Source organism: Anopheles arabiensis, chromosome 3 (genome assembly GCF_016920715.1).
Source record: "Anopheles arabiensis isolate DONGOLA chromosome 3, AaraD3, whole genome shotgun sequence".
NCBI lineage: Eukaryota > Metazoa > Arthropoda > Insecta > Diptera > Culicidae > Anopheles > Anopheles arabiensis.
Window position 1 is genome coordinate 46,007,396 of NC_053518.1, and position 22,758 is coordinate 46,030,153.

Below are 22,758 nucleotides of genomic sequence, written 5' to 3' on the forward strand. Positions count from 1 at the left end.
GGGGTGGCGTTTATTTAGCGCGTATGTTTCGGGGCTGCGTTTGTTTATGCTGCCTCGGGAATGGAATAAAAACATTGAATGTCCTCAGCTATCCTTAAAAATTGGTATAAAGTGTATCAACAAACTATTGAAAATTCATAATCAATCACTCTAGAGCTTCACTCTGGCAAATCCATCATTCGTATTTGGTATAATAACAACGATTGCAGTGTTTTTATTACAAATTATGAAAGCAGTCAAATTTTCAAAATTGATATTAATATTATAAAAAAATCACATTTTTTATTGTTAAATTTTATAATACCCTTAAGACTCGATAGGTCACATGGTAACATTTACAGGATTTTCCAAGTCAGTTTCGAATGTAAGCATTATTATTCGCCGCATACAAAATGTTGTTCCTCATCGATCTGACATTTCACTTCCATCACAATAATTTTTAATTTCTACAGCATGATTTTCAACACGACTAAAGCTGGATTGAGTTTGACAGTTCTTTGTTATGTGTTGAAAATCATGTGTTAAAATTGAAATTTCATTTTGAAACAAATAAACCATTTGACAGCTGTTGAAAAACATCTTGAATGCGATGAATAACAATACTTACATTCGAAACTGACTTGGAAAACCCTGTAAAACTGAGTATTTTTTCAATTTATTGTGAGAATTCTCTTAATTTAAAATAATGTAGCATCAATAGTTAATGATGCTAAAACGAGCATGTTGTTAAGTTGTATGTCTTATAGACGTGTTGAAAATCATGTTGTAGTAATTAAAAATTATTGTGATGGAAATGAAATGTCAAATCGATGTGGAACGACATTTTGCATGCGGTGAATAACAATGTTTACATTCGAAACTGACTTGGAAAACCCCTCTATGTTTGAATTTTTTTTTCGAAATTTAAAGGAACAACACTCGTTCACTAGTTCTATATCAAAAATTATTTTTAATTTAATTATTTTTTTCATTTTTCCGTACAACACTTTTCTATCTCTTTCTATCAAAGTATAACATGGAATAGATACACGATTAAATTAAAAACTGTTCCTAATAATTATTAAACACCATCATCGAGTTCACTCCATCAGCCATTCATCCCAACGACGGAGGCGCCTAGTACTTATTGTAGTGTAAACGTGTACCCTATAAGTACTTGGCCCAGTACCAAACAAATGTTAGCGTGTACACACGTAAAGTTTCATCATTTATTAGCAGCTACCTATACATATAACACTTTAATGTTAAAAGTATGTCTAGGTGCATTTAACACCGCAAACAGTTTATAAAAATGAATTGTATGGGTTCTGTTCCATCTCGCAGAAGAACACCTAATTTACCAAAGAAGGAAAGATAGATTGTGATAGTTGGTGTGTATGTCTTTTTTACACTCTAGGTTGTGTCAAATAAAATAGTAAAATACTCAAGTACCTTACTCAACTGATATAATGTTCTCGGCCCAAAAGCGTTGTTGAACAACTTAATTTGGTAATAACTCATCGTGACTTTAAGTGCTTGTTCCGTATTTTCGGCAACCAATGCACGACTTATTTTCGTTGAAAATAAAAGCAGCAAGATGTCCTTACCCGAAATTGATGTTTTTTGAACATGTTCACCAGCTTTAGAAAAAATACATTTTCCAACTTTTGTTCCGTTTTCGTTTCTCCGAACTCCACCCGACAGCGCTGAAAACGGCCGATCAACGGTTTTTCATCAATGGTGACTACACGATCTCGCTCAGTGGACATTACATCGCCGCCGGGACCGTGTTCGATTATCGTCGAGTCGATGGGCTGAACAACGGGTCAAACAGCAGCTTCCGGCACGTGGAAGGCATTACCGAATGGGTGACTGCACTTGGACCAACGAACGAACCGGTGCAGGTGTTTCTGCTTTCACAGTCACCGAACCCGGGCATCAAGTACGAGTATCTCCTCCCCGTCAGCGTTAGCCCTACGGAGCCTTCATCGCTCGAAGAAGTTCCCAGCGCTGAAGGTAGGTTAAACTTCAATAACAGCATACATTCACAGAAAAGGGGGGAGAAAAACTCCAAAATCCTGTCATCTGTAACACCCCAAGGCAATGCAAGTTTTCAACGAACAGTGTCTCCTTTTTTTGTCGTTTTTTTTTTGCAGCGGGAAATGAAATCTCGGAAAAATCCAATCTGCGAGTGCCAAAGCAGCGAGTGATGAGCTCTCCCAACAACAACAACACCGGTACCATCCCTGGTACGGGGCGTGTTGGTCAGCGTAAGCGCAAGTATCTCTGGAAGGTAATCGGGTTCAGCGCGTGCAGCAAGTCCTGTGGCGGAGGTATCCAGCAGCCTATCATAAAGTGTGTCCGAGAGTCTCCTACGCGCGTTTTTTCGGCCAAACGCTGTGCCCATCTGCAGCAACCAGTGTTGAATGAGAATTTGCTACGATGCAACACTCAGCCGTGTCCCGCGTACTGGAAGCTCGGCGACTGGGATCAGTGCAATTGCGAGGAAAAGTACGACGAGGAAGTGTTCCGCACACGCGAAGTCAAGTGCGTCCAGGAGCTGTTGTCCGGTATAGTCATACAGGTTAACAACGGTGCGTGCATGGATGAGTTGCCCCCGAGTACCGAACGCTGCGAGTGTTCCCGCGTGGTGAAACCCACACCGCCGAAAACGGAGAAGCCACGATACAGACCAACCGAAAGTCAACATCAGCACGAGCATCGCGGTCATCGAGGACACCAGCATCAACAGCATCACGATCACCACAATGGGCAGTCGGGTCACAGCCACACACAGAACGATGCAGAAAATGGCCCATTGACGAACGGTGGAGGCTTCGCTGTACCGCACAGCCGTCAGCGAACCGATATTAATCACATCAACTATCGAGCAGAGGCCAAGAAAACTGGCGTTTGGCTTACGGCAAACTGGAGCACTCGCTGTTCGACAACCTGCGGCATTGGGATGCAGACACGGTCGATCTTCTGCGATCGTAGCTCGTCGATCAACTCGGAACGTTGCGATCTGCGCATGATGCCGGAAACTTCGCGCGAATGTACCAGCAATCGGGCATGCGAGTTTGGCGAATGGTTTGCGGGCCCATGGACACTGGTAAATGCATCCCTGCTTCTAGATAGTTTGTTGCCGATCGCAAGCACTGACGCATGCTAATTTCCTTCTGCTTTACAGTGCTCCGGAGATTGTTTCAACCTGACGCGCTCCCGAACAGTTCTTTGCATTCGCAATGATCATTTTGCGCCAGAAAGTGAATGCGACGCTGTCCTGCGACCGTCATCGATCGAACCATGCGACACTGAATCATTTGAAGAATGTAAACCGAGGTGGCACTTTTCCGAATGGTCCGAGGTATGTCGATGAAAATGATTGTTGTTTTCTGCCAGTTTTCATTGTTATAGTAACTGGTAATAATAATAAGTTACAGTCCGGAAATCCCACTAACTAGTTACAACGAATTCTGGTTAATGTTGCCAGTAACAGTTATCATTATTTTTCATGTTAAAATGCATTTCGAAAATATTTTGTTAGTGGAAATAGCTCATAACCCATTGCTAGTTACTGGTTATTTGTTATTAGTGCTAGTTACTGTTTACTAGTTACTATTCCATTTTTCCAACCAGATGCTTGCTACTGATTACAGGAAACTATTTATTTCAACCAAATTCTCTTAACCATTAATTTCATTTCACTTCATCAAGCAGTTACTTGTAACTAATTATTGTTTACAATGTAACGAGTAAAGTTTTGTCCCTTTTTCACTCCAAATTCAAATTTGCAGTTGATTGGACGCATCAAAGAAACTATCGGATATCGCGTATCTGTGCAGTTTTAGAAATATTTGGTTAAGAATATGTTTATCATGAGAGATTGTATGACAAGTTTTGATAACATTTTTGACATATTTTGATCATTTGAATGTGACAAGATGAAGAATTGGACTATTATTGACATGTTTTTTGGTGGGATGAAGTCATCCATAACTCACAAGATACATGTTGCTTGTAGTTTAGTGAGATTATTATTATTTTTTCAATCTCAACATTCTTATCTTTATATTAAATATTTAGTTGCTTTACATCGCTTTATAATATCCAATTTTGAAGAATTTGTTTCTATTCTAATGTAAAATTCAATTCCAACTGCCTGCTTTATCAACAGTGCACTAAACCATGCGGCGGAGGCAATCAACGGCGCGTGGTTAAGTGTTTGGAGTTCAACCTGCGCGACAAGTTACTGCAGGAATCTGGTGGTTGTCGCTACGCCGATCGACCCACATCCTACCGGGTGTGCAACGAAGAGTCCTGCCCCGTATCGACCGCACCTCCTGCCACCTCAACCACAACCAGAACGACAACGTCCTATACGACCACCCTGCCCACCTCCTCCTCATCGGTCGATCCGTACTACGAGGCACGATCCGACATGATGTCAAACGATGAAAACTGTCGCGACGACTTCCCCAACTGTACGATAGTGGTAAAAGCGAAGCTGTGTAACTACGCATACTACAGCCAGGCGTGTTGTCAGATGTGCAGAACGCGACAGAACGAGCTGTATTGAGAGGCAGAGTTGAGGCCGGTTGAGTACTTTTCTAGCACTATTATTAACAACACAACACACAACACAAACACGAGGCTGCGCAGACTCTGGGGGCGTTGCACGCACACTCATACTGCGTTCATTACTAATTAAAAGTTGTACCACGGGAAATGCAGAGTTATCATTCGTATTCGTTTAGTTGGTACTACCTGTCTGAGGGTAATTCAGTAGGTATTTCCTAGATTTCCACCAATTCCATCAATTGTTAGCTCCAAACGAAACAAAACCGTTGGACAGTATTTTTCATTTCAACAGTCTTACAAGAACAACCCCAAACGTTATTGGTGCAGGATCGATAGTACTCAGAATCGAACAGTAAAGTCATTGTTAGTATTAACTCAAAATCAAAATATTAGTTGCATACAGTGATGGACACATACTTAACGACACTCATCATTATTTGTGTTATCATAAAATAGACATCCGACCGGCGGCATGTACCAGCTTTGGTACATTAACCAAATCTTGAACGTGTTCATTTTTCTTCCGTTATGAACCAATTAAAACAGTTATCCAGGAATCAATTATCAAAAATCATGTCTAGATTTTAAACATAAGCAAAATGGAAGAAGGAAGGAAACATGTTGAGGCTGTTTGATTTCGCTCATGGCAAAAGCATGATGCGGTAGCAGTTAGATATTTATCAAAGAGAAATAACTACAGCTTCACATCGTTACACATCAAAGAGAACATCATTATTGTTAGTAAGTATTTGCGACTAATCAAACAACAGGGGAAAACGACAACTACACACACACACACACACACATACACAGTACAGCCGCAACACCAGATCGACAGAAAGAAGCGACGGATGGGCAAAACTTTTCACTCACTGTAACTATAACATAGATCTCCCTTCTTTCCAATAAAGGTTTGATAACATTGGAGTTTGTTATCTGTCTTCAATGAAACGAAAGAAAGTACTACAAACCATCTTCCTTTTTATAGTAACGACGACCTACGCAGCAATCATGCAATCCGCGTATACAGGCTTTTGGGACTTACAAGAATAAGTACCACAACAAGGCTTGAACCCACGACGAACACGTTGTTAAGTTGTGCGACTTGTAGGTTGCACTACGAGATTATCACAAGCCATTTTACTTTATTTTATAGCGACTATCTTCTTTTTAGATGATACTTTTTAAAGATTTGTTTAGTAGCATTGCAGGGTTTCTCACTTTATCTGAAGACCGTTGCCCCCATTCTCGAATCGTTCATATAAGAACAAAAAGGTTAACGATTCGGTAACTGGATCGGCTGTCTTGAGATAAAGTGTGAACCTCTGTATGACGGCATTATATCGTTGTTATATCATCACGTAATCGATTATTTTTTAAAGTGAAATAAAGCTAAACAACAAATTATTTTATCAAATAGAACATTAGCAATTTCACTACTTGCTACAAAAACAAATGTGCAGTCTACCGAATTGATAGTTAGATTGCGTTATTTACACATTTTTATTTTGGCTCTTTCAATTGTCTCCGCTTTCCCAAACTACTTGTTTTTACTATGGTAAATATTATTTTAATCTCCCTTGCTCCCGTTAAATATTTTAACGATTTATTCAAACTTAAAAATGCTTCGCCTTCAATTTTAAAACTCAATATTTTTTTAAATAAATCGAAGAAAATTTTAAAAGCTAGCAAAGTAATATTTGCTAATATTATTAATATTTAGTATTAATAGTAATAATAGTAATATTTCATTGTAATATGTATTGAGGTACATATGAAATTATAGAACTTGAATATATCGGCTTATAACAGTGACTGCTAATGAAACTGTTCCAAGGTAATGTTCTTAAAAAAAATATTTAAATATTTTATTTAAAAATAAAATGTTTAAGAAATACGTTTTTTAATTAATTTAAAAATACGTCATAATACACACACACACAATGGTAACCATCAAATTACAAAATATAGTTTTTATCACAACTCTTTGCATAATTTTCACACTATTTCATAATGTGTTTTAAATATTTTATTTATATTTTTATTTATTTTAGTTTTTCTGTGGCCAAATGAATTTATTCTGTTTTTTTTTCACCAATTTTTTTTTCTGTTACATAAACTATGTGAGACTTTAGAGAATGAATACCCTCTTTCGGTAGATGGGCTTGAGGAACCTGACGTTTTGGATGATGTCTAAATACTAGTTGATTAAAAAGTATAATTTATGGTAATTTCTTTTTTTATATCTTGATCATTTAATATATTTTTAATGCATCTATTCTATATTGCCTGACATGCTATACATCTGATTAAAATAATTTCGCTATAGTAAATTCTAAAACACTATCGCATAGCTATCCCACCATACTTACAAATCCCAAAGGACAGCTTATTTTGCGAGTGTTTTCACTTGATTGTAGACTGTTTTCACCACCCCCACCATACTGAGGACGGTAACCGCTATCGTGAACACGGTCATCATCGTTATGCCCTCGGTGATAGTGTTCTGACGGTAGATTTTTTTCTCATACGCCAGCACGATCGCCACCATGCCTAGCACGTAGCACACCGTGCCGGTTAGATAGTGGCCCAGCTTGGAGTAGATCGGTCGAATGCGTCGTCGAAGCTCGGGCGCAAACAATGCCATCAGCCCATTTACCAGCGTAAGGGCGAGGAATGCGAGCGATACAAGCCCAACGATACTGTGCGACGACGAAAAGTGTCGCCGGTTGGTCGACTCGCGGAAGTAAATCTCGAGCGCAATGCCTACTACACAGCAACTGCAACCTACCACCTCGATCAGCCAGTGGACGGTGCGCTTGTGTGAGTGGGTGAGCTTCTGCGTCCAACCGTTGCCACTGTACAGCAACACGATCCCTTCGGCCATTAGTAGATGGTACTGTTTGTTTGAGAGGGGGATGACACACACATACAACATTGCACATTAGTGAACATTATGCACCTTTCAAACTCATCCCCGCGTTCAACGTCCTACCCCGATCAGTGTGAGAAACACGTGCCAGGTGTACAGCTTCTCGAATCCATTTATCCAACACAACCAGCTGGTATAGATGCAGACCACCCCGATCATGGTGTGGTTGAGCGTGTTGAAAATGCCTTCCATCATGCAGAACCACTCATTTTCTACAGGTTTCTTCTTGTCCGCTACAAGTTCTTTATCGCTTGCGGTAAACATGTTTAGCACTTGTTTGCCTATTTTGTCATTAAACAACCTACAACACTTCCGACACACGATCAATGAGCCCAATCAATCGGATATGCACAACCTAAGCCCAAGTATCACATAGTTTCTATTTCGCGCATCACTTTTCAAATGAATCCGGTACGATCATCGAGCAGTGCTTTTGTACCGCGGACAAAAGATCGATGATAACAAGGGCACAGGCAAGTGTCCGATTGTTTTGCCTCTGTTCCATCAACACCGACACACGCTAAACTCATTTATAACACTGTGTTGGTCGGTGGTGTTACGGACGATTATTATCAGAAGAACGTGTGCTAGATGCTACGTGAGCGACTAAAGCCTCCGGTTTCCGAACCGATACGCCCTCGCGTCATTCTATCTGCAGCCGACGAGTTACGACGAGTTTGTGTTTGTGTGTATCTATAGGGCGAAATTGGAACCAATAGGAATTTGGCCATATCATAAAGCCAATTCTTTATCGGAGCATTCGTGCCGAAGCTCGCTAGAGATTATTTTTACGAAAAGTGAATACATTTTAGAGCCTACATTAGTGTACGGCAGAGATCGGCAAAGTCTGGATCTGACTGTGTTCATGCGGGCCGTGAGAACATTTTTGCATATAAGTGCCGATTATGTGACTCAACTACTTGAGAAAAAGTATCAAATATGCTCATTTTCTATTATGATCCGTGTTAGAGCACTCGATTTGTCTCTGGTTTGATGTATCGAACTGAACGAAGGTCATTTGAATTACCTGACTCAAACGGAAACCATTTTTTGTCCAACAGCTTTCCGTCAGGTTAAAGCTACGGAAAGCATTTTGTTTTACGGTTTAACTACTAATTACATATATTTAAACCACACAAATTGCATGTAATTACATTCAGAAGGAATTTTTTGTAATTATTTACGGGAAAAAGAATGCGAATAACAAATTGCATAGATATTAGAGAATCATAATACAAGCGCTACTTTGCATGACATTGCCAAAAACATTTAAAGAACAATAATATACTACACTTAGAAATAATTATAAATTGGTACGATACTTTCTGCGCTTCGCGTTGCAGTTTGTTTTGACAAAGAAATCCATTTCAGATCAATTTGGTAGCAATGTCTCGAGTCAACGAAAGAAATCTCTAACAAGCTTGTATAATACCGATATCATTTCAGTTTGTGTAACGTGGTTTTGTTTGACACTTTTCCGTTTGAATCTGATAATCGACACTATAATCTTAGATTGGTGCAATTTCTAAGGTTCAAGAGTCTATATGTTAGGTACTAAACAGCTCTACAAATATTTTTTGAGACGAAAATATGGAAGTTTTGTGAGAAAATATAAGCTAATACTGACAATTATCGCTCGCTGCTTGATCGGGATTAAATGTTAATAGATGGGTTAATGGGTAGATGTTCCTAATGTATAACGATCTTTTGATGTGGTTCTTAATCTAATTGTAACCCAAACACTTATTTTGGGAACTTTTTAAATGTTTTCTTTTTTTGACTAGAAATACGTTTGATTTTATCATATCTTTCTTAATGGAAGCTTAAATGCCCCATGTTTTTGTAAGATTCTGAACCGTGTTTTAGTGATATGTTCAGCCCACACAGTGATATTCTCGTTCGTTTTTAAGCACTATAACTAGAGCCAGTTCCTAATAAAGCTTCTTGTTCTTTTTATAATTTATCACAGTACGATATTTTGTCCTTTCTTTGGAAACTCGGACCGGTTGGAAATCGATCTCTATTCCTTGGTATAGAAACTGGTGCGCCTATGAGCTTAATACTCATAACATAGACGCTAAAGTAGGGACAAACTCAAATTATATGAAATGTTGATTTTAATAATATGTATATTACAAATGACTCTCATACATATTAAAAAATTAATAATTTTTCATTGAACATCAAAATTTTAATTGACAAACTTATTTGAAAAAAAAAATACAAATGCATCTAGGGTAAATGTACAAAAAGTGGTAGAATTTGTAGGGGCACAGATGCGCTTTAATAGATTTAATAGATGCCACGAAGGTAAATTTAAGAAAATTTTAACGCATAGCAATTGAAATATGTTTTATATTTGCAATCACAACTATTTTTACAATAAAACACAACACAACAATAAAAAGATACCTAAAAAACTGTGTATAAATGGAACTTAGTTGTTAAGCTGTTTTCATATGAAAAGCTAAAATAACTGCCATAATATTGATTTCTTACATAATTTTATCGCAAAAAAATAATCAATTTGAGTGATGAAAATTATAACTAATTAATACAAAGTTGAATTTTCGCTCAGCTAGAAATGCGAATGCTGGTCTTTTTTGACAAATTACTTACAGGAAACTAATTTCTGTTGCTTATTTTTGTGAAAACTTTACGAGATGTTAAAATACCCATACATCCCGAAATCTAAAATGTCATGTTTTTACTGTTTTTTTATCTATAACCACTTTAGGAACATGCCTGTTTTGTGTACCTATAATAAAACACACTCAAATACGCAAAAATATAGTCCAAAGTCAATGCATTTGAGTAAATCAATGACATTTCATCAAATTTATGTTTAAAAAATAAAAATTGCATTGTTTTGTGGTTATCTACAGCGTTAACAAACATATGAGTTTCGTTATGAAATCCTAAGAATGTTGGAAAAATAGTGACACATTTAACAAAATAATATATTTTTTCTGTCACTGTATAACGGAATGTTCCCATTTATCATTGAAAAGCTTTGTAAATGACCAGAAAACATTTCACAATATCATAAATAACTTAATTAATCTAAAATTATCGTGTGGTACATATTTAATGCAATACCACCACTATTCGTACTATCTCTACTATAGGTACATTTACCCTATACATGTTTCTGTGATATACGACGAACATTTTATTTATTTTTGTTTTGTTCCATGCTTAGTGATTATCAAACCCATTGAAGATTGATTTCATACGAAAGGACAAAATCTTGCAAATGCACAGCCCCGATTTATCGGGCTAGTACTTAGATTTGATGGTTTCTGAACGCTGAGATCACATAACATTTACATTCCATTACAGCCTACAATATGCCCACAAATAAGTCACTTTTTTCCTAGAAAACATACCCCGATGAGCTCAATATACTCCGAATAAATGGAACATCAGTTATGTTTCAAAAACGACTGTGCATTTTTTGCTCATCTTTATTACACATCATTAGAAACACCGTCGCTTTGTATCGCATTGGACCAAACACTTGCTATTTTTTTAAACAGTCCTAACAAACTTACCAGCACTGTTACACCTAACGCTATCGTAAGCGCAAATCGCGTTTCTGGGAAAAAGTGCTCCCTAAAAATACGCTTCTCATATGCAAGCGCAAGAGCGACCATACCCGTCGAAAATCCAGCCGCTCCAACCGTACGATGGATGCGGTACAGCCACGCGGGTCTAACAAATTGGCGCAGCTTTGGCCATCCCAACAAAGCGACCACGCCGCTTACCAGGCTGACGACGACTAACACTACCGATAACAGTCCCACGATTGAATGCACTGTGGCGAAATGGTTGTGTTTGTGTTTCATTTCTCGATTGATGTACTGTAGCACCACACCTGTCACGACGCATGTACTTGCAACAGACTGCAGCAGCCAGTGAATGGTTTTACGGGTGCAAGAAGCAAACGGCAGCAACGGTTGTAGTACCCGCAGCGATGAGATTCCTGTGGGCATGATTAGATGAAACTGATATCGATAATTATTAATCACAGCTTCACACAGGGCATGGTCGCCTTGAACTTACGCCTATTCCCGTTAGAAAAAGATGCCAGGTAAGCAAACTGCCCGATCCATTGCTCCAGCAGATCATAGCAATTGATACAGTAGGGACAATAATGCAAATTGGATAAATAACATTCAATACAACTTTTAAAACGAGCTTTTTCAAATACGACCATGGCTTCAACTGGTTTGAGCTGTCCTCTTCGATAAGTAAACGATTCATGTTGTTTCCACCAACAGCTGACCGAGCACTGCATGCCGTTGGTAGAAAGACGTTCAAGCTTTTGCAAAGCAAGCCATGGAATGCGTACAATAACCGGGGGGCGTATCGCAACGCCGAGGATCAACATTATCGTGCAAAATGTTAACCCATCAGAAGTCAGCACTTTTTAACGTATACATCGTAAATTAAGATTTATCAAAGATAATGTGAATATTAGCAATAGATAACTTCTTGAAATAGTTTCAATTTTTGCACTGATCAGCCAAAGTCAGCAATGGACTGTACTAGCATGCTGGATGCAACGGTTATTTCAAGCTTATACCAGTTCTGGCAGAAAGTGCCACAAAACTGACAGCATTCGGCAGCTGTCAGTGAAAGCCAAACATAAACAAAACGTCGTTGACGTTGTCACAACACTTTTTTTTTCTCTTTTCCAATGTACAAAAATATTACGGAAGTGTAGGTTCGCCAGCTGCCGTTTTTTAGCACGCCCCACAGATGCTGCTATTAACATGAACTACAAATTCGATACCAGTGATTTGACGCGGCGTCTAAAGCGAACGTTCGATGGGAATCTTTCCTACCGTAAATTGTTTTTGCTTCTCTTCGTGTTCGCCGTTATTCTGCTGTACATAGGGCCATCGTTTCTGCGATGGTTGTTTGGCAGTACGGAACCAACGCGAGGTACCCGCTATAGGAAAACGATCCAAAATGTTTGCTAAACAATAATGTATTACCGTCTTCCGGCTTTTTCAGATCAATCGATGCGTTGCATGGACGATCGGTTGACTCCGTTCTATCTGCAGAACCTCGAGTACAATGTAAACATTCGCCATCAGCCGGCTTATCCGCACGAGCATGATGCAATTCCGTACGTGGGCAATGGATGGTTTGGGCTGGAAGTGCAAACCGATGCACATTTAAACATCTTTCTCGGCCGTGCTCTGTTGCAGCCCGTTAATTTCCATCCCATTGTTAGTGTAGCAAGTGCCGGTCAGCAGGAAAGGGAAGCGACCGTCGTCGAATATCTGACCGGCATTGTGCACCGATTTCAGTGCTTTCCCGACGGTTATCATGTATCTTATCAATACTACGCGCATCGTACTATGCCATCCGTGTTGGTGCAGGAAATTCAGCTAACAAACACCAAGAACCAACTGATGGACATCGAGCTGATCGTGCCGCGAATATCGGACTGGCCCTCGGCAATTGTGAAGAATGTTAAGCTGCAGCATGGCTCCGCTATACTGGAATATCAGGTCATTACGGGAATGGTAGATATGCTACCGATTGCGGGAAACACGGACGACAAAAAGGTGCGCGTCGTGTCCATCGTGGCACGCAAGCTGCCCCGTGTAATTACGCTCAAGAAACGGGGAACCACAAAGCTGGAGCTACTGCTTACGGTCAACTACTCGGAGCCGATACCACGTGACAAATACACGGCACAGAAGGAGACGATCGAAAAGCACGCTATCGAAGCGATGAATCGAGCACTGCTGGCAGCGGAGCACGGTGAGCACAATGCGTACCACAACTTCAAGCGTGATCACATTCGCGTTTGGAGCAATCTGTGGGAAACGGGATTTCACATCAGCACCTCCAAGGCGGAGAACACGCTGAACGGTAACAACATCAATGCGACGATGTATGCCGTCATCTCACAGGCCAGAGCGTACGAATTTGAACAGTCAGTAACCAATGGCAGAAAGGAGGAGATAGCTCGCTCACTTACCTACGCGGAAGGGTGCTACGACAGCTACCATACACTGCAGGCGGAAAATCTATGGCGGCCGATGACTTCGTTCGAGCAGCTAAATACAGTGGTCGGCTCGTGGATGTTAACGCTGGAAAAGCAAGGATGCCACAATCTCATCAAGGCGGGTGCCAGCGGCCTCGTGCAGGCGATGGTGCTCAGCTTCGGCGGATTCCGTTTCAGCAACCAGCACCTGGAGTTGAACATTCACCCGAAGTATCTGCACCGTGATTACGATTTCCGGCGCTTGAATTACGGCAACATGACGCATCTAAACATTTCGATTGCCGTTAGGGATGATAACAAGGCCGTTCTGTACGTAGCGCTAGATCGATCGGATCGAAACTACTACGCCTGTGATGCCGGTTGCTTGGATGATCCGGTGCAGTTGCGCCAGTCGAGAAGCACTTTCCCCGTGAAGCTTACCGAGCCGGTTACCTCCATACTGTACATAACGTCGGACAAGAAGCACATGGAAGATTTGCGGCACGCGATCCACGTGAAGGAGGTGGTGGAAGCGCCAGCCCACGAGCATCACGTGATTGCGCTGCATCGCCATGGCCACCATCTGGGTGGATTACCGACTCTGTTTTGGGTTTCGATTTGCGTTATCATTATCGTGTTTCACGTGTTTCTTTGCAAGCTCATCGTGAAGGAGTACTGTGAACCGCCGGACAAGATGAAATATCGCTACAGCAAACCTTAAGAGGTTCATTTTTTTGTTGTAAATATTTAGTTTTTCTCGCGAAAAAATTCCCAGTTAAAATTGTCTTCAAAATTAAAAGTATTCACGTAGCGCTGTGTGTTAGCGTTATGCGCGGCACAGAGCTGCACACTGATTTAGCATATAAAATCAAACGATTTGCAATATTATTCGCAATAATACAGAACAAAAAAAGTGAGCTGTTGTAAAGGCTTTGTAATGCACCAGGATGAATTAGTTCTGCTACCAAATTAAAAAAAGCCAGGCGAATATAGCCCTACATTATTGTGCTTTTCAAATCGGGCTCAAAATCATAACAAATGGCAGCCCTCTGCCAACCTCGTCAAACGTCAAACTTTTGGCAACAATGCTTTGCCAGTGCTGCCAGCATCAAGATATAAATAGAACTTTTGACATTTATAAACATAAATGGGTGCTAGGACATATTATGCCAATTCAGTTAGAATATCACACGGAAAGAAAGATTGCACCTGGACTTTATCGCATCATTGCTAGCGAGCGAGCCAGGAAACAGTTCTAGCATTTGTTTATAACACTCCACCCCATCTAGCCTGTTCCGCTCGATACAAGCATGGATTTGATCCGAGGCAGCAAGCGCATTGGTTTTAAGGAGCGGAAGTGAAGTGTTTTGATTTTGGGTTATACGCGGTCCAAGCCAAAACGTTCCGCTTTGGCAGTGCTTCGGTGTGCGAAGGTGAAAGAAAAGACGCTCGCGGCGTTCAATGTGAACAAAGATGTGGCCACTAAAGTTGGATATGACCCGGGAAGAGTGTCGCGGTGTTCTCAGGCGGCTAGGTAAGCATGTGGGCGCCAAAATTGTTGCGGGCAAAGCATGGTTCCATGGCGTTCGTTTCTTCCTCCTCCCCCCAGAGCTTGAATCGTACGGCACAGTGATCAGCACATTTCGGGCGCAAGGATGCTTGAGCAAGGAGAAGATACGGATATTGGAGGACTTAAGGCGAATGTTCCACATTACCACCGATCGGCACAGAGCGGAAGCAAGACGCGTTGCAAACGACGAGCGCCTCGCAACGGTGGCGGAGATGTAAGCAAAAGCAAAACGCACACACACACATACAGATGAAGCGGTAGGTCCATCTAACACTTCGTTTTCGTTTTCTTGTTTGCTTTCCTTCGCATTCTTCCACTGTGACCAGCATTTCGGGACCCAATAGCGGTCAAGACTGGCGCCGTGAAGGACACCGTACCTTTCCAGTGCTGCCCCGAACGGTACCCCACACGGCACTGACGTACATAGCAAACACCGTGTACGAGCAGCTCACACGGGCCAACACCAAGCTACCCCATCCCGCTGACACTTCCTGCGATCGGCTAAAGAAAGCGGAAGAAATGCTCAAATTTGAGCTGGTTAAAAAATCGTTGTCATTGTACGAAAACGGCTTTGTGCGAGATGCCGCCGTAGTTACTTCGGATCCGGTAAATCGATAAAATGCTGCCCTAGCATTTGACTCACTTCCACTAACATTATTTCTTTGTTTGTTCACTCATGGTGCAGCTGCAAGATATTATGTCGAAGAGTTATATTAACCGTGAAGAAAACCGCCCAGCCGCACCTAAACCTGTCGAAAATGCACCAGTGGAAGCTGAACCTGACGTTGCAGTGATACCGAATGGTGGTGGTGAGGTACCATCAGCACCCGCTGAACCTGATCCCGAGCAGTCATCTTTGTGCGAAATACTGTTAAACCTGAGCAATCATCGGCCTGAAAACAGTGAAACTAAACCACTGGACAAATGCAACAAATCCGCTGACCGTTCGCCCCGAAAGAAGCCGCAAGCCACTAAGCGTGCTTGGAAAGCGAAAATCGCCTACCCTCCTGCCAAACTGTCCAAGCAAGCGCTGCCGAAGAACGTAAAACAATCCACCAGACTCAATAACATGCACAGTCCACACCTGATCCATTCGTACGCTGTACCTTTCGACGCTCACCAGGGCAACGCGACGAACGGTAACGCTACTAGTGAACCGCCGCAGCTGCAACAGCACCTCACGTCCAACAATGTGCCACAGTCCGGTCAGCAAAATAATCACGGTACGACGATGGGACCGCCGGTAAAAACAAAGCAATTTGCCACACCGGCTCCCAGTGGCACCACGCAATCAACGACGTACAGCCATCAGCAAGGAGTTTTGCCATCATCTAAAAAGGACATACAGTACAATCTGTCCAAGTTAAACCCAACCAGCAACCTACCGGCTAAAGGGAACGTAAACATTCCCTTAAAAGGAGCCGGATTCTACTCGCACGGTAAATCACTGCCCCATCCTCTGCTGAACTATCAGAAGAAATCGCCGAGCAAAAACATTCTTATACCGACATCCACCGCCGCTGCCACATTGGCCAGTTTGGGCTTTCCTTCTCCGTTCCATCAACCGCTAATAGATCATTCAAGCAATTGGTTGGGTGTGAAAAATCGCGACAAAACGGTGAAGAATGTGAAAACCAATCCAACCACCAGTATGACGGCAACAGCTACACCTGAAACGGCAACGGAACGATCGAATGCCACCGGTATCAAGCACGGGGGTAAACGGATGGAAGTTTCCACAGAACGTATCGAGCATAGTGCAGAGCAAAGCTCTCATGCAAAAACGGTCACATTTACAAGCCCCGCCGTGGTAGAATCGCCCATCACGAAAAATGTTTCCTTACCGACGACGCAAGAGAATGTTGCCGGATCCGCTGCACCGAAAAGTGGTAGCAAGGTGCTAGTACAGCCAATGCCACTGATACCAGCCAGTGGTGCTGCTCAAAGTACTACACTGACCTCAACCGTACAGAAAAACAATGTTTTCATCCTACCGAAATCAGCTGGCGTAACGGGGGTACTCAATCTGGGGCAAAAGATCGCTATACCCAAAAGCATGGTAGATGCATCTTCGGCCGCATCAACCGTAGCAAGTCCTCCGAAAGTAATTGTACAAACCATGCCCGGCCCGTACAGCAGCACAACCTCGGCAATAGCGCCAATGCTAGAGACGGACGCTGAACGTAAGAATGTATCGCAATCTTCCAGGGTGATGGATGTAGATGAAAAAACAAACAACACCATCTCCAATACCACCACCATGCGGACAAGTGAATCAACCGTCGATGTCCGGAATGAGGGGAAACTTCAGGCAGTGACGCAGGATTGTACAAATGCGCCACTAAAGCAACAATCACAAACACCTTCCTTTACTATTCCTTTCGATGGTGTATCTGGTCGAAAGATAAAAATTTCTACCAGCCAGCTAGTTCCATTCACAGGAACGTTGCATGCTTCCTCTATGGCAAAAGGTACAGGGTGCATAACGATTGGAGCGAAGAAAATTAAAATCGGTACAGACGATGAGCTTGCTTCTGAGTTAAATCGTTCAACTTTTACAGAGAATCCTGGCATCCCGAAGGCAAATGATGCAATAGGTTCAAGCAATTCAAACGAACCGAAAACTACTAAACCGCCGACGGATCGCATCGAAACGGAAACCGTAGCAACGGTACAGCATTTTGAGGAAGCAAAGGTTGAGGTACCCACGAAGGAAGATTATCAACGCACCAGCTCCAACAGGCAGGACAGTACAAGCATTGCTGACAACACACTGGCAGTAAGGTTTAGCGACACAAGCGCTTTATCACCAACACAAGATGCGATGGATACGTCGCAGGGTGAATATGAAATCGTTGCTACGGAACAGGATGATGACTCCTCCGCAACGGATTCGGCCGATGCAGAGGACGATCTGGATGATGAACCGAGTCAAATAGAGGAAACGGAAAGCATTGAGGAGGATCATTTCGAAGAGGACCACAACGTGGAGGTGGAAATGGGCACGGATGCTTACATCATCGAAGAAGAGCAAGTGAATTACGATTATCTGATAGAGGAAGTGCCCGAGGATGAACAATTCGTAGAGGAGGTTGAAGATGATGGACCAGTGGAATTTATCAGCGTTGGATATGGTGAGTATACAGGGTCAGGTGTCCCGGAATTTTCAGGCAACGGATTCAGTTTAATTGATCATTTTTCTCTGCACATAGGCACAACGGGCGAGTTAGTGGCCGAACTAGAAAGCGGTACTTCTTCGCAGCAAATCATCGAGAAGCAGCACCGTTCTGCTAATGGTGTAGTGCAGGAAGAGATACCGCCGGAGATTGATTATGATCAAAACACGGGTGGATTTGGTCCGGTCGGGAATGGCGATATGCAAGCGTTTGCCGTGCAAAATGACATTGTGTGCGATCTGCTTGTGATGGGCCCGGACGGTAAATATCATGCACGACCATACTCTTACAAACAGGTACTGGCCGAACGGATGGATTCTGCCTCGAAAGCAGCTAAACAAACACATCCAATAGTAAGATTTAGCTAGATGATAAGCTCGCAAGCATTGGCGGCAGCAATAGCACACACACCCACACACACAATACGTACACAGATAACAACCGATCTGGGACATGCAAGTACAAGTAGTAGTTTTTTGGGGATTACTAATCTACATTACAGGCTCAAGATGTAGTGGAAACGAAGTTCGAAGCAAAGCTGCAATTGACTAACACACATGTGGTCTGATTAGGTTGTTACGCTATTTATTTTGGAGTGATCTATTTTTCTATACCCTTTTTCTTTTGGTTCTGTTTGTGCCGCACCCGCACCCGGCACTGGAAACAATGAAATTGTTTCATTTTGATGTACCATATACGCAGTACATGCAGTTCTTTGCAGGCGGGAAAATTGGATATTGATATAGCTATAAATTGCAACTAAAGCAACAATATACTGTTAATTCGTCAGGACATTCTTTAAATTTAGCACAACTTACATTATCATTAGTATCACACTGTTAATACCTCAAACATTTTTCATTTATTTCAATCGTTTTATATTTTCTCGAAATCATCGCCGCACATCGTTTTGTGCACGTTGTGTGCAACCAGCTTCAATTCAATTCGGTTGACTGTACTACGATTGTATATAAACATATGGTCATCAACCACTTGCAAATGTATAATGCCACATGATGCAAGGACGCTAGTTAATCGAATGTAAATGGTTAGCATGTGGTGCATTCAATTTTAAACCTTCGCGTAAGATATTACTGCCCTTGTAGGCAACTAACTCCACAATATACCTGTATGTGTATGATGCACCCATCCATACACAATGTATACCTTTTTCTGACGACGAGGTAAATACAATGGAAGTCGTATCAGAAGATGTTCAACAACTTACTACACTTAGGATAGCTATAAGCGATTGTAGGATTAAGGATTTTAAAGTTAATTTTCTATGCAAGCAAATTCCCTCCCCTCCCCCCAGGCCCCTTCTCCCTAATCCGTTAACAATGTTGAACGAATGCTTCAACAATTGCACAGTCTGCTTCTTTTGGAGTTTAGTTAAGCAAACAATTTATTAGGGTAGTGTAATAGCGGATGGGTGACGCATTCGATCTGTTCAGGTTTAAACGTTATATCTTTATTTTTTAAGACCACAAACTTATAGCTGTTAGAGTGAAAACATTTTTAACACATTTTGCTTTAATGAAACCCCCGCCCCTCCTCGTTTCTGCGACTGTACATTTACTATTGTGGCCGAATATGTTGTAAAAGTAAGGCAAAAACGCAGAGGGCAACAGAGTGTAATCCTAATGTAACAGGTGGATATTAAGGTCGATTAGAGTTGACTTCTATAAAATGAAAATAAATTTAAAGAAAAAAAGTAAACGGTCTTTAATGAAATTGATTGTTCTTGGAAGCATAACTTCAGTTCGAACGAAATGCTTAAAAAAATTTATATTTATAATAACTGCATGTTGTAAAATTGTAACAGCGCTCGATCATTACAAACGGATTTTGACCAGTATTTCCATGTCCTTCCACCATAGTGCCGTCACGTGTGCTGAAAGCAGAGTGACCAGACATATCGATATATCTGTATTCCTACCGATTTTTGACATGCCTACCGATTCACAGGTGTCCACCCTAAACCTACCGATTTTTCATTTATAAATGTCTTCAAACATACCGTAAACTCCCAATACAAATTGAAACTCCTACCGAAAACTACCGATAAAATTTTGACGCTCCTACCGAAAACCGCCAAAAAAATCTGGGCACACTGGTTGAAAGTGAAACATCATCGATTTTCTACGTTTACAGCGTGTAGATTGAGGAGTCATAACGTGAATAAGCTATGTCTGTTTGCAGCACACTTCAAAGCGAGTTATGCAGCCTTTGAATAAGATTTGCTGTGAATGGTACACCGTCCGCTTGCCGTCAAATCTTCCTGATTAGAGCAATTGGGGCACAGAAATCCGGAATCGATCAGGCAGTCATTAATTATAGAAACAAGACTGAAAAGTAAGTAGAGAGTGTAGCTGCTACGGTTTAAATGCATTATTAAGCGATCATCAACACTTCACTCGCAGGTCTATCGCTTTTCTACGACTTGGTGGTAAGTATTCCGGCTTTTTTATCATCCTACTCGCTGTCGAGTGGAGGGAAGCTGATTTATTTTGGGATACATATTTTTGGACCACTTCTGTTTCATCCCAGGACCATCTCGCGCCACCATGCGTCTGCTGCTTCCACTGGCGGTGTTGGCAATGCTTTGCCTAATGCCCCAGCACCTAACCGCACAAGGCATGGACAACCTGGAGGACAATGATTTTGCCGAATTCGAAGACTTTGATGATGATGAATTTGTAATGGGAGAAACAAACCAGGCTGGTCAGCAGTCTGCCGGTTCGGCTCCGGGAGCCGCCGACAGTCGTCAAGGAAGCGAACCGCCAGCCAAGGGCCAATCCAAGAGTGCGGCACAAGACAGTGAAGACTTCATGGAGATTGATGACGATCAGGTAGATGATGACGGTATCGTGGAGGATGAGGACAGCGAGTTTGAGCATTTCCAGGACGAGGAAGAGTTCGAGGGTTTCGCCAATACGATCGGTGACCAAGACGAGGTGCGACAGGGCGAACCGGTCGGCAAGCATGCGGAGCCGAAGCTGACCATTCCGAAGGTGCCGATACATTTTCGCACCCACTGGGACTCGTACTGGATGGAGATGCTGATGCTGGCCGGACTGATGGCTTACTTTGCTAACTATTTGGTCGGCAACAAGAAAAACTCGGCCATCGCCAACCAGTGGCTGTCGCTACATCGCAGCCTGCTGGAAGACAACTTTGCGCTGGTCGGAGACGATGGGAAGAAGGAAACGGAAGGGTCGACCTTTAGCTTTAACAAGGAAAGCGAAAGTGTCTACACGCTGTGGTGCAGTGGCCGCACCTGCTGCGAAGGTATGCTGGTCGAGCTGAAGATGATCAAGCGCCAGGATCTGGTGTCGCTGATCGCTGGCATCATGAAGCCGGTACAGGATCAACTGCATATCAAGGTCGAACTGTCGCCCGACTCGATGGACAACTTTGTGTTATGTGTGGCCAGCCGGAAGCAAGCCACCAAAATGTTCAAAGAGCTCAACGATTTGGTAAGTAGGCTCCGCTTGAGAGAGTGCGCGCTTATTGGATAGTTGTAACACTTTCTTTTTTTCCCCGCAGAACAAATTCTGTTGTCTAGTCAGCAAGGCCGATGAGAAGTACGGTATTCCCGGGTTTGCATTGTTATCGGAGATTGCCGAGGTGTCGGCCAGTATATTAGATGGTAGGGTAGTAGCAGCTTTAAATAAGTACTCGCACCTGATTGACTACATTCACCTGTCGGACCAGTACAGTGGTCCGATACAGCAAGAAGATCCGAACCAGCTGAAGCGTCCGGAGGTGAAGCGCATTTTGCACTGCGGGTTCAATGTTCCCGTGAAGGGAGATTTGGAAGAGATGAAGCCATTGCTAATACTCGTGTTTTACTTGATGGATCGTGTGCGCCGCTACAAGCTGTCCAAGGAGGTAAGTAAACGATCGAGACCGCACACCGTCTTGATAGTGTGATAACCCATTTTTCGCACATTGCATTCCAATAGGCAAAGGCCAAGTCTGATAAGAACCGTGCCGCGGTGGAGGAAGAGTTTATGAAGAGCACCCATCAGGCTCGGGCCGAGGCGGCAGCACTGCGCCGCGAAGAGAAGCGTAAGGCCGAGAAGGAGAAAATCCTTGCCGAAGAGGACCCGGAAAAGCAGCGACGCTGGGAGAAAAAGGAGCAGAAACGTCAGCTCAAAAAGCAAGCCCCCAAGATGAAGCAGCTTTCGATTAAGGCACTTTAAATGTAAAGCCCTTCTTTCTCCAGTGAGATGCTGAAGTAGTGCCGTTTGGGGGTGGATGTTTTAAGCTTCATTTTTTTTTTGTTGGTTTGTTACTCTTTGCTAGAGTCGGTAGAACAAATGCAGTTGGTAAATCAAATTCCATAAACTGTATAGACGAAAGACAGTTGACATCAACAGCGTCTTCAGAAATCAGGCCAAAAGTAGAGACTTGTGGTGGTAGAGCACGTAGTAATAAATAAACGAAAACACATGGAAAACTGTCAACACTGGGTATCGATTGGCATGTGAGTTAAGAGAAAACACAC

At 42.3% G+C, this 22,758-nt stretch overlaps 5 protein-coding genes across 6 annotated transcripts in view; 4 read left to right on the top strand and 1 right to left on the bottom strand.

Annotated features, from left to right (window-relative positions):
- Window positions 1–5,487, top strand: part of LOC120901723 (thrombospondin type-1 domain-containing protein 4) — a 90,127-nt gene extending 84,640 nt beyond the window's left edge. Inside the window, exons 9-12 of the mRNA XM_040309877.1 lie at window positions 1,684–1,995; window positions 2,136–3,091; window positions 3,170–3,346; window positions 4,157–5,487. Of these exons, the coding sequence (XP_040165811.1) occupies window positions 1,684–1,995; window positions 2,136–3,091; window positions 3,170–3,346; window positions 4,157–4,558 (1,847 nt within the window). The 3' untranslated portion in view covers window positions 4,559–5,487. The remainder of the gene's footprint in view (window positions 1–1,683; window positions 1,996–2,135; window positions 3,092–3,169; window positions 3,347–4,156) is intronic.
- Window positions 5,488–6,485: 998 nt separating this feature from the next.
- On the bottom strand, window positions 6,486–8,084 carry LOC120901447 (cytochrome b561 domain-containing protein 2-like). The gene is made up of 2 exons (XM_040309407.1): window positions 7,556–8,084; window positions 6,486–7,459 (listed from the first exon to the last, which is right to left on the bottom strand). The coding sequence occupies exons 1-2, from the start codon at window positions 7,754–7,756 to the stop codon at window positions 6,950–6,952; spliced, it is 711 nt and encodes a 236-aa protein (XP_040165341.1). The 5' UTR covers window positions 7,757–8,084; the 3' UTR covers window positions 6,486–6,949.
- A 4,106-nt stretch (window positions 8,085–12,190) lies between these two features.
- Window positions 12,191–14,495, top strand: LOC120901555 (uncharacterized protein KIAA2013 homolog). The gene is made up of 2 exons (XM_040309588.1): window positions 12,191–12,442; window positions 12,515–14,495. Exons 1-2 carry the CDS (start codon window positions 12,271–12,273, stop codon window positions 14,218–14,220), a joined length of 1,878 nt encoding a protein of 625 aa, XP_040165522.1. The 5' UTR covers window positions 12,191–12,270; the 3' UTR covers window positions 14,221–14,495.
- Window positions 14,496–14,619: 124 nt separating this feature from the next.
- Window positions 14,620–19,616, top strand: LOC120901554 (BRCA2-interacting transcriptional repressor EMSY). Of its 2 annotated transcripts, XM_040309587.1 has the most exons (6): window positions 14,620–15,033; window positions 15,109–15,283; window positions 15,396–15,675; window positions 15,755–17,540; window positions 17,631–18,203; window positions 18,282–19,616. In XM_040309587.1, the coding sequence occupies exons 1-6, from the start codon at window positions 14,973–14,975 to the stop codon at window positions 18,611–18,613; spliced, it is 3,207 nt and encodes a 1,068-aa protein (XP_040165521.1). In that variant the 5' UTR covers window positions 14,620–14,972; the 3' UTR covers window positions 18,614–19,616. The 2 variants fall into 2 exon arrangements, with proteins under 2 accessions (XP_040165521.1, XP_040165520.1); XM_040309586.1 differs by having other exon boundaries at window positions 15,755–18,203.
- An 853-nt stretch (window positions 19,617–20,469) lies between these two features.
- LOC120901468 (coiled-coil domain-containing protein 47) lies at window positions 20,470–22,717 on the top strand. Its single transcript, XM_040309439.1, has 5 exons — window positions 20,470–20,600; window positions 20,669–20,694; window positions 20,796–21,724; window positions 21,795–22,139; window positions 22,214–22,717. Exons 3-5 carry the CDS (start codon window positions 20,813–20,815, stop codon window positions 22,451–22,453), a joined length of 1,497 nt encoding a protein of 498 aa, XP_040165373.1. The 5' UTR covers window positions 20,470–20,600; window positions 20,669–20,694; window positions 20,796–20,812; the 3' UTR covers window positions 22,454–22,717.
- Window positions 22,718–22,758: the final 41 nt, after the last annotated feature.

Excerpts from the sequence above, each read along its gene's own strand:
- LOC120901447 (XM_040309407.1), bottom strand. The coding sequence starts at position 7,756 with ATGTTTACCGCAAGCGATAAAGAACTTGTAGCGGACAAGAAGAAACCT. Across the intron at positions 7,460-7,555 it reads TGTTTCTCACACTGATCGGG|TACCATCTACTAATGGCCGA; the intron begins GTAGGACGTTGA and ends TCAAACAAACAG.
- LOC120901555 (XM_040309588.1), top strand. The coding sequence starts at position 12,271 with ATGAACTACAAATTCGATACCAGTGATTTGACGCGGCGTCTAAAGCGA. Across the intron at positions 12,443-12,514 it reads CAGTACGGAACCAACGCGAG|ATCAATCGATGCGTTGCATG; the intron begins GTACCCGCTATA and ends CGGCTTTTTCAG.
- LOC120901554 (XM_040309586.1), top strand. The coding sequence starts at position 14,973 with ATGTGGCCACTAAAGTTGGATATGACCCGGGAAGAGTGTCGCGGTGTT. Across the intron at positions 15,034-15,108 it reads CGGTGTTCTCAGGCGGCTAG|AGCTTGAATCGTACGGCACA; the intron begins GTAAGCATGTGG and ends TCCTCCCCCCAG. Across the intron at positions 15,284-15,395 it reads CTCGCAACGGTGGCGGAGAT|CATTTCGGGACCCAATAGCG; the intron begins GTAAGCAAAAGC and ends CACTGTGACCAG.
- LOC120901468 (XM_040309439.1), top strand. The coding sequence starts at position 20,813 with ATGCGTCTGCTGCTTCCACTGGCGGTGTTGGCAATGCTTTGCCTAATG. Across the intron at positions 21,725-21,794 it reads TCAAAGAGCTCAACGATTTG|AACAAATTCTGTTGTCTAGT; the intron begins GTAAGTAGGCTC and ends TTTTCCCCGCAG. Across the intron at positions 22,140-22,213 it reads GCTACAAGCTGTCCAAGGAG|GCAAAGGCCAAGTCTGATAA; the intron begins GTAAGTAAACGA and ends GCATTCCAATAG.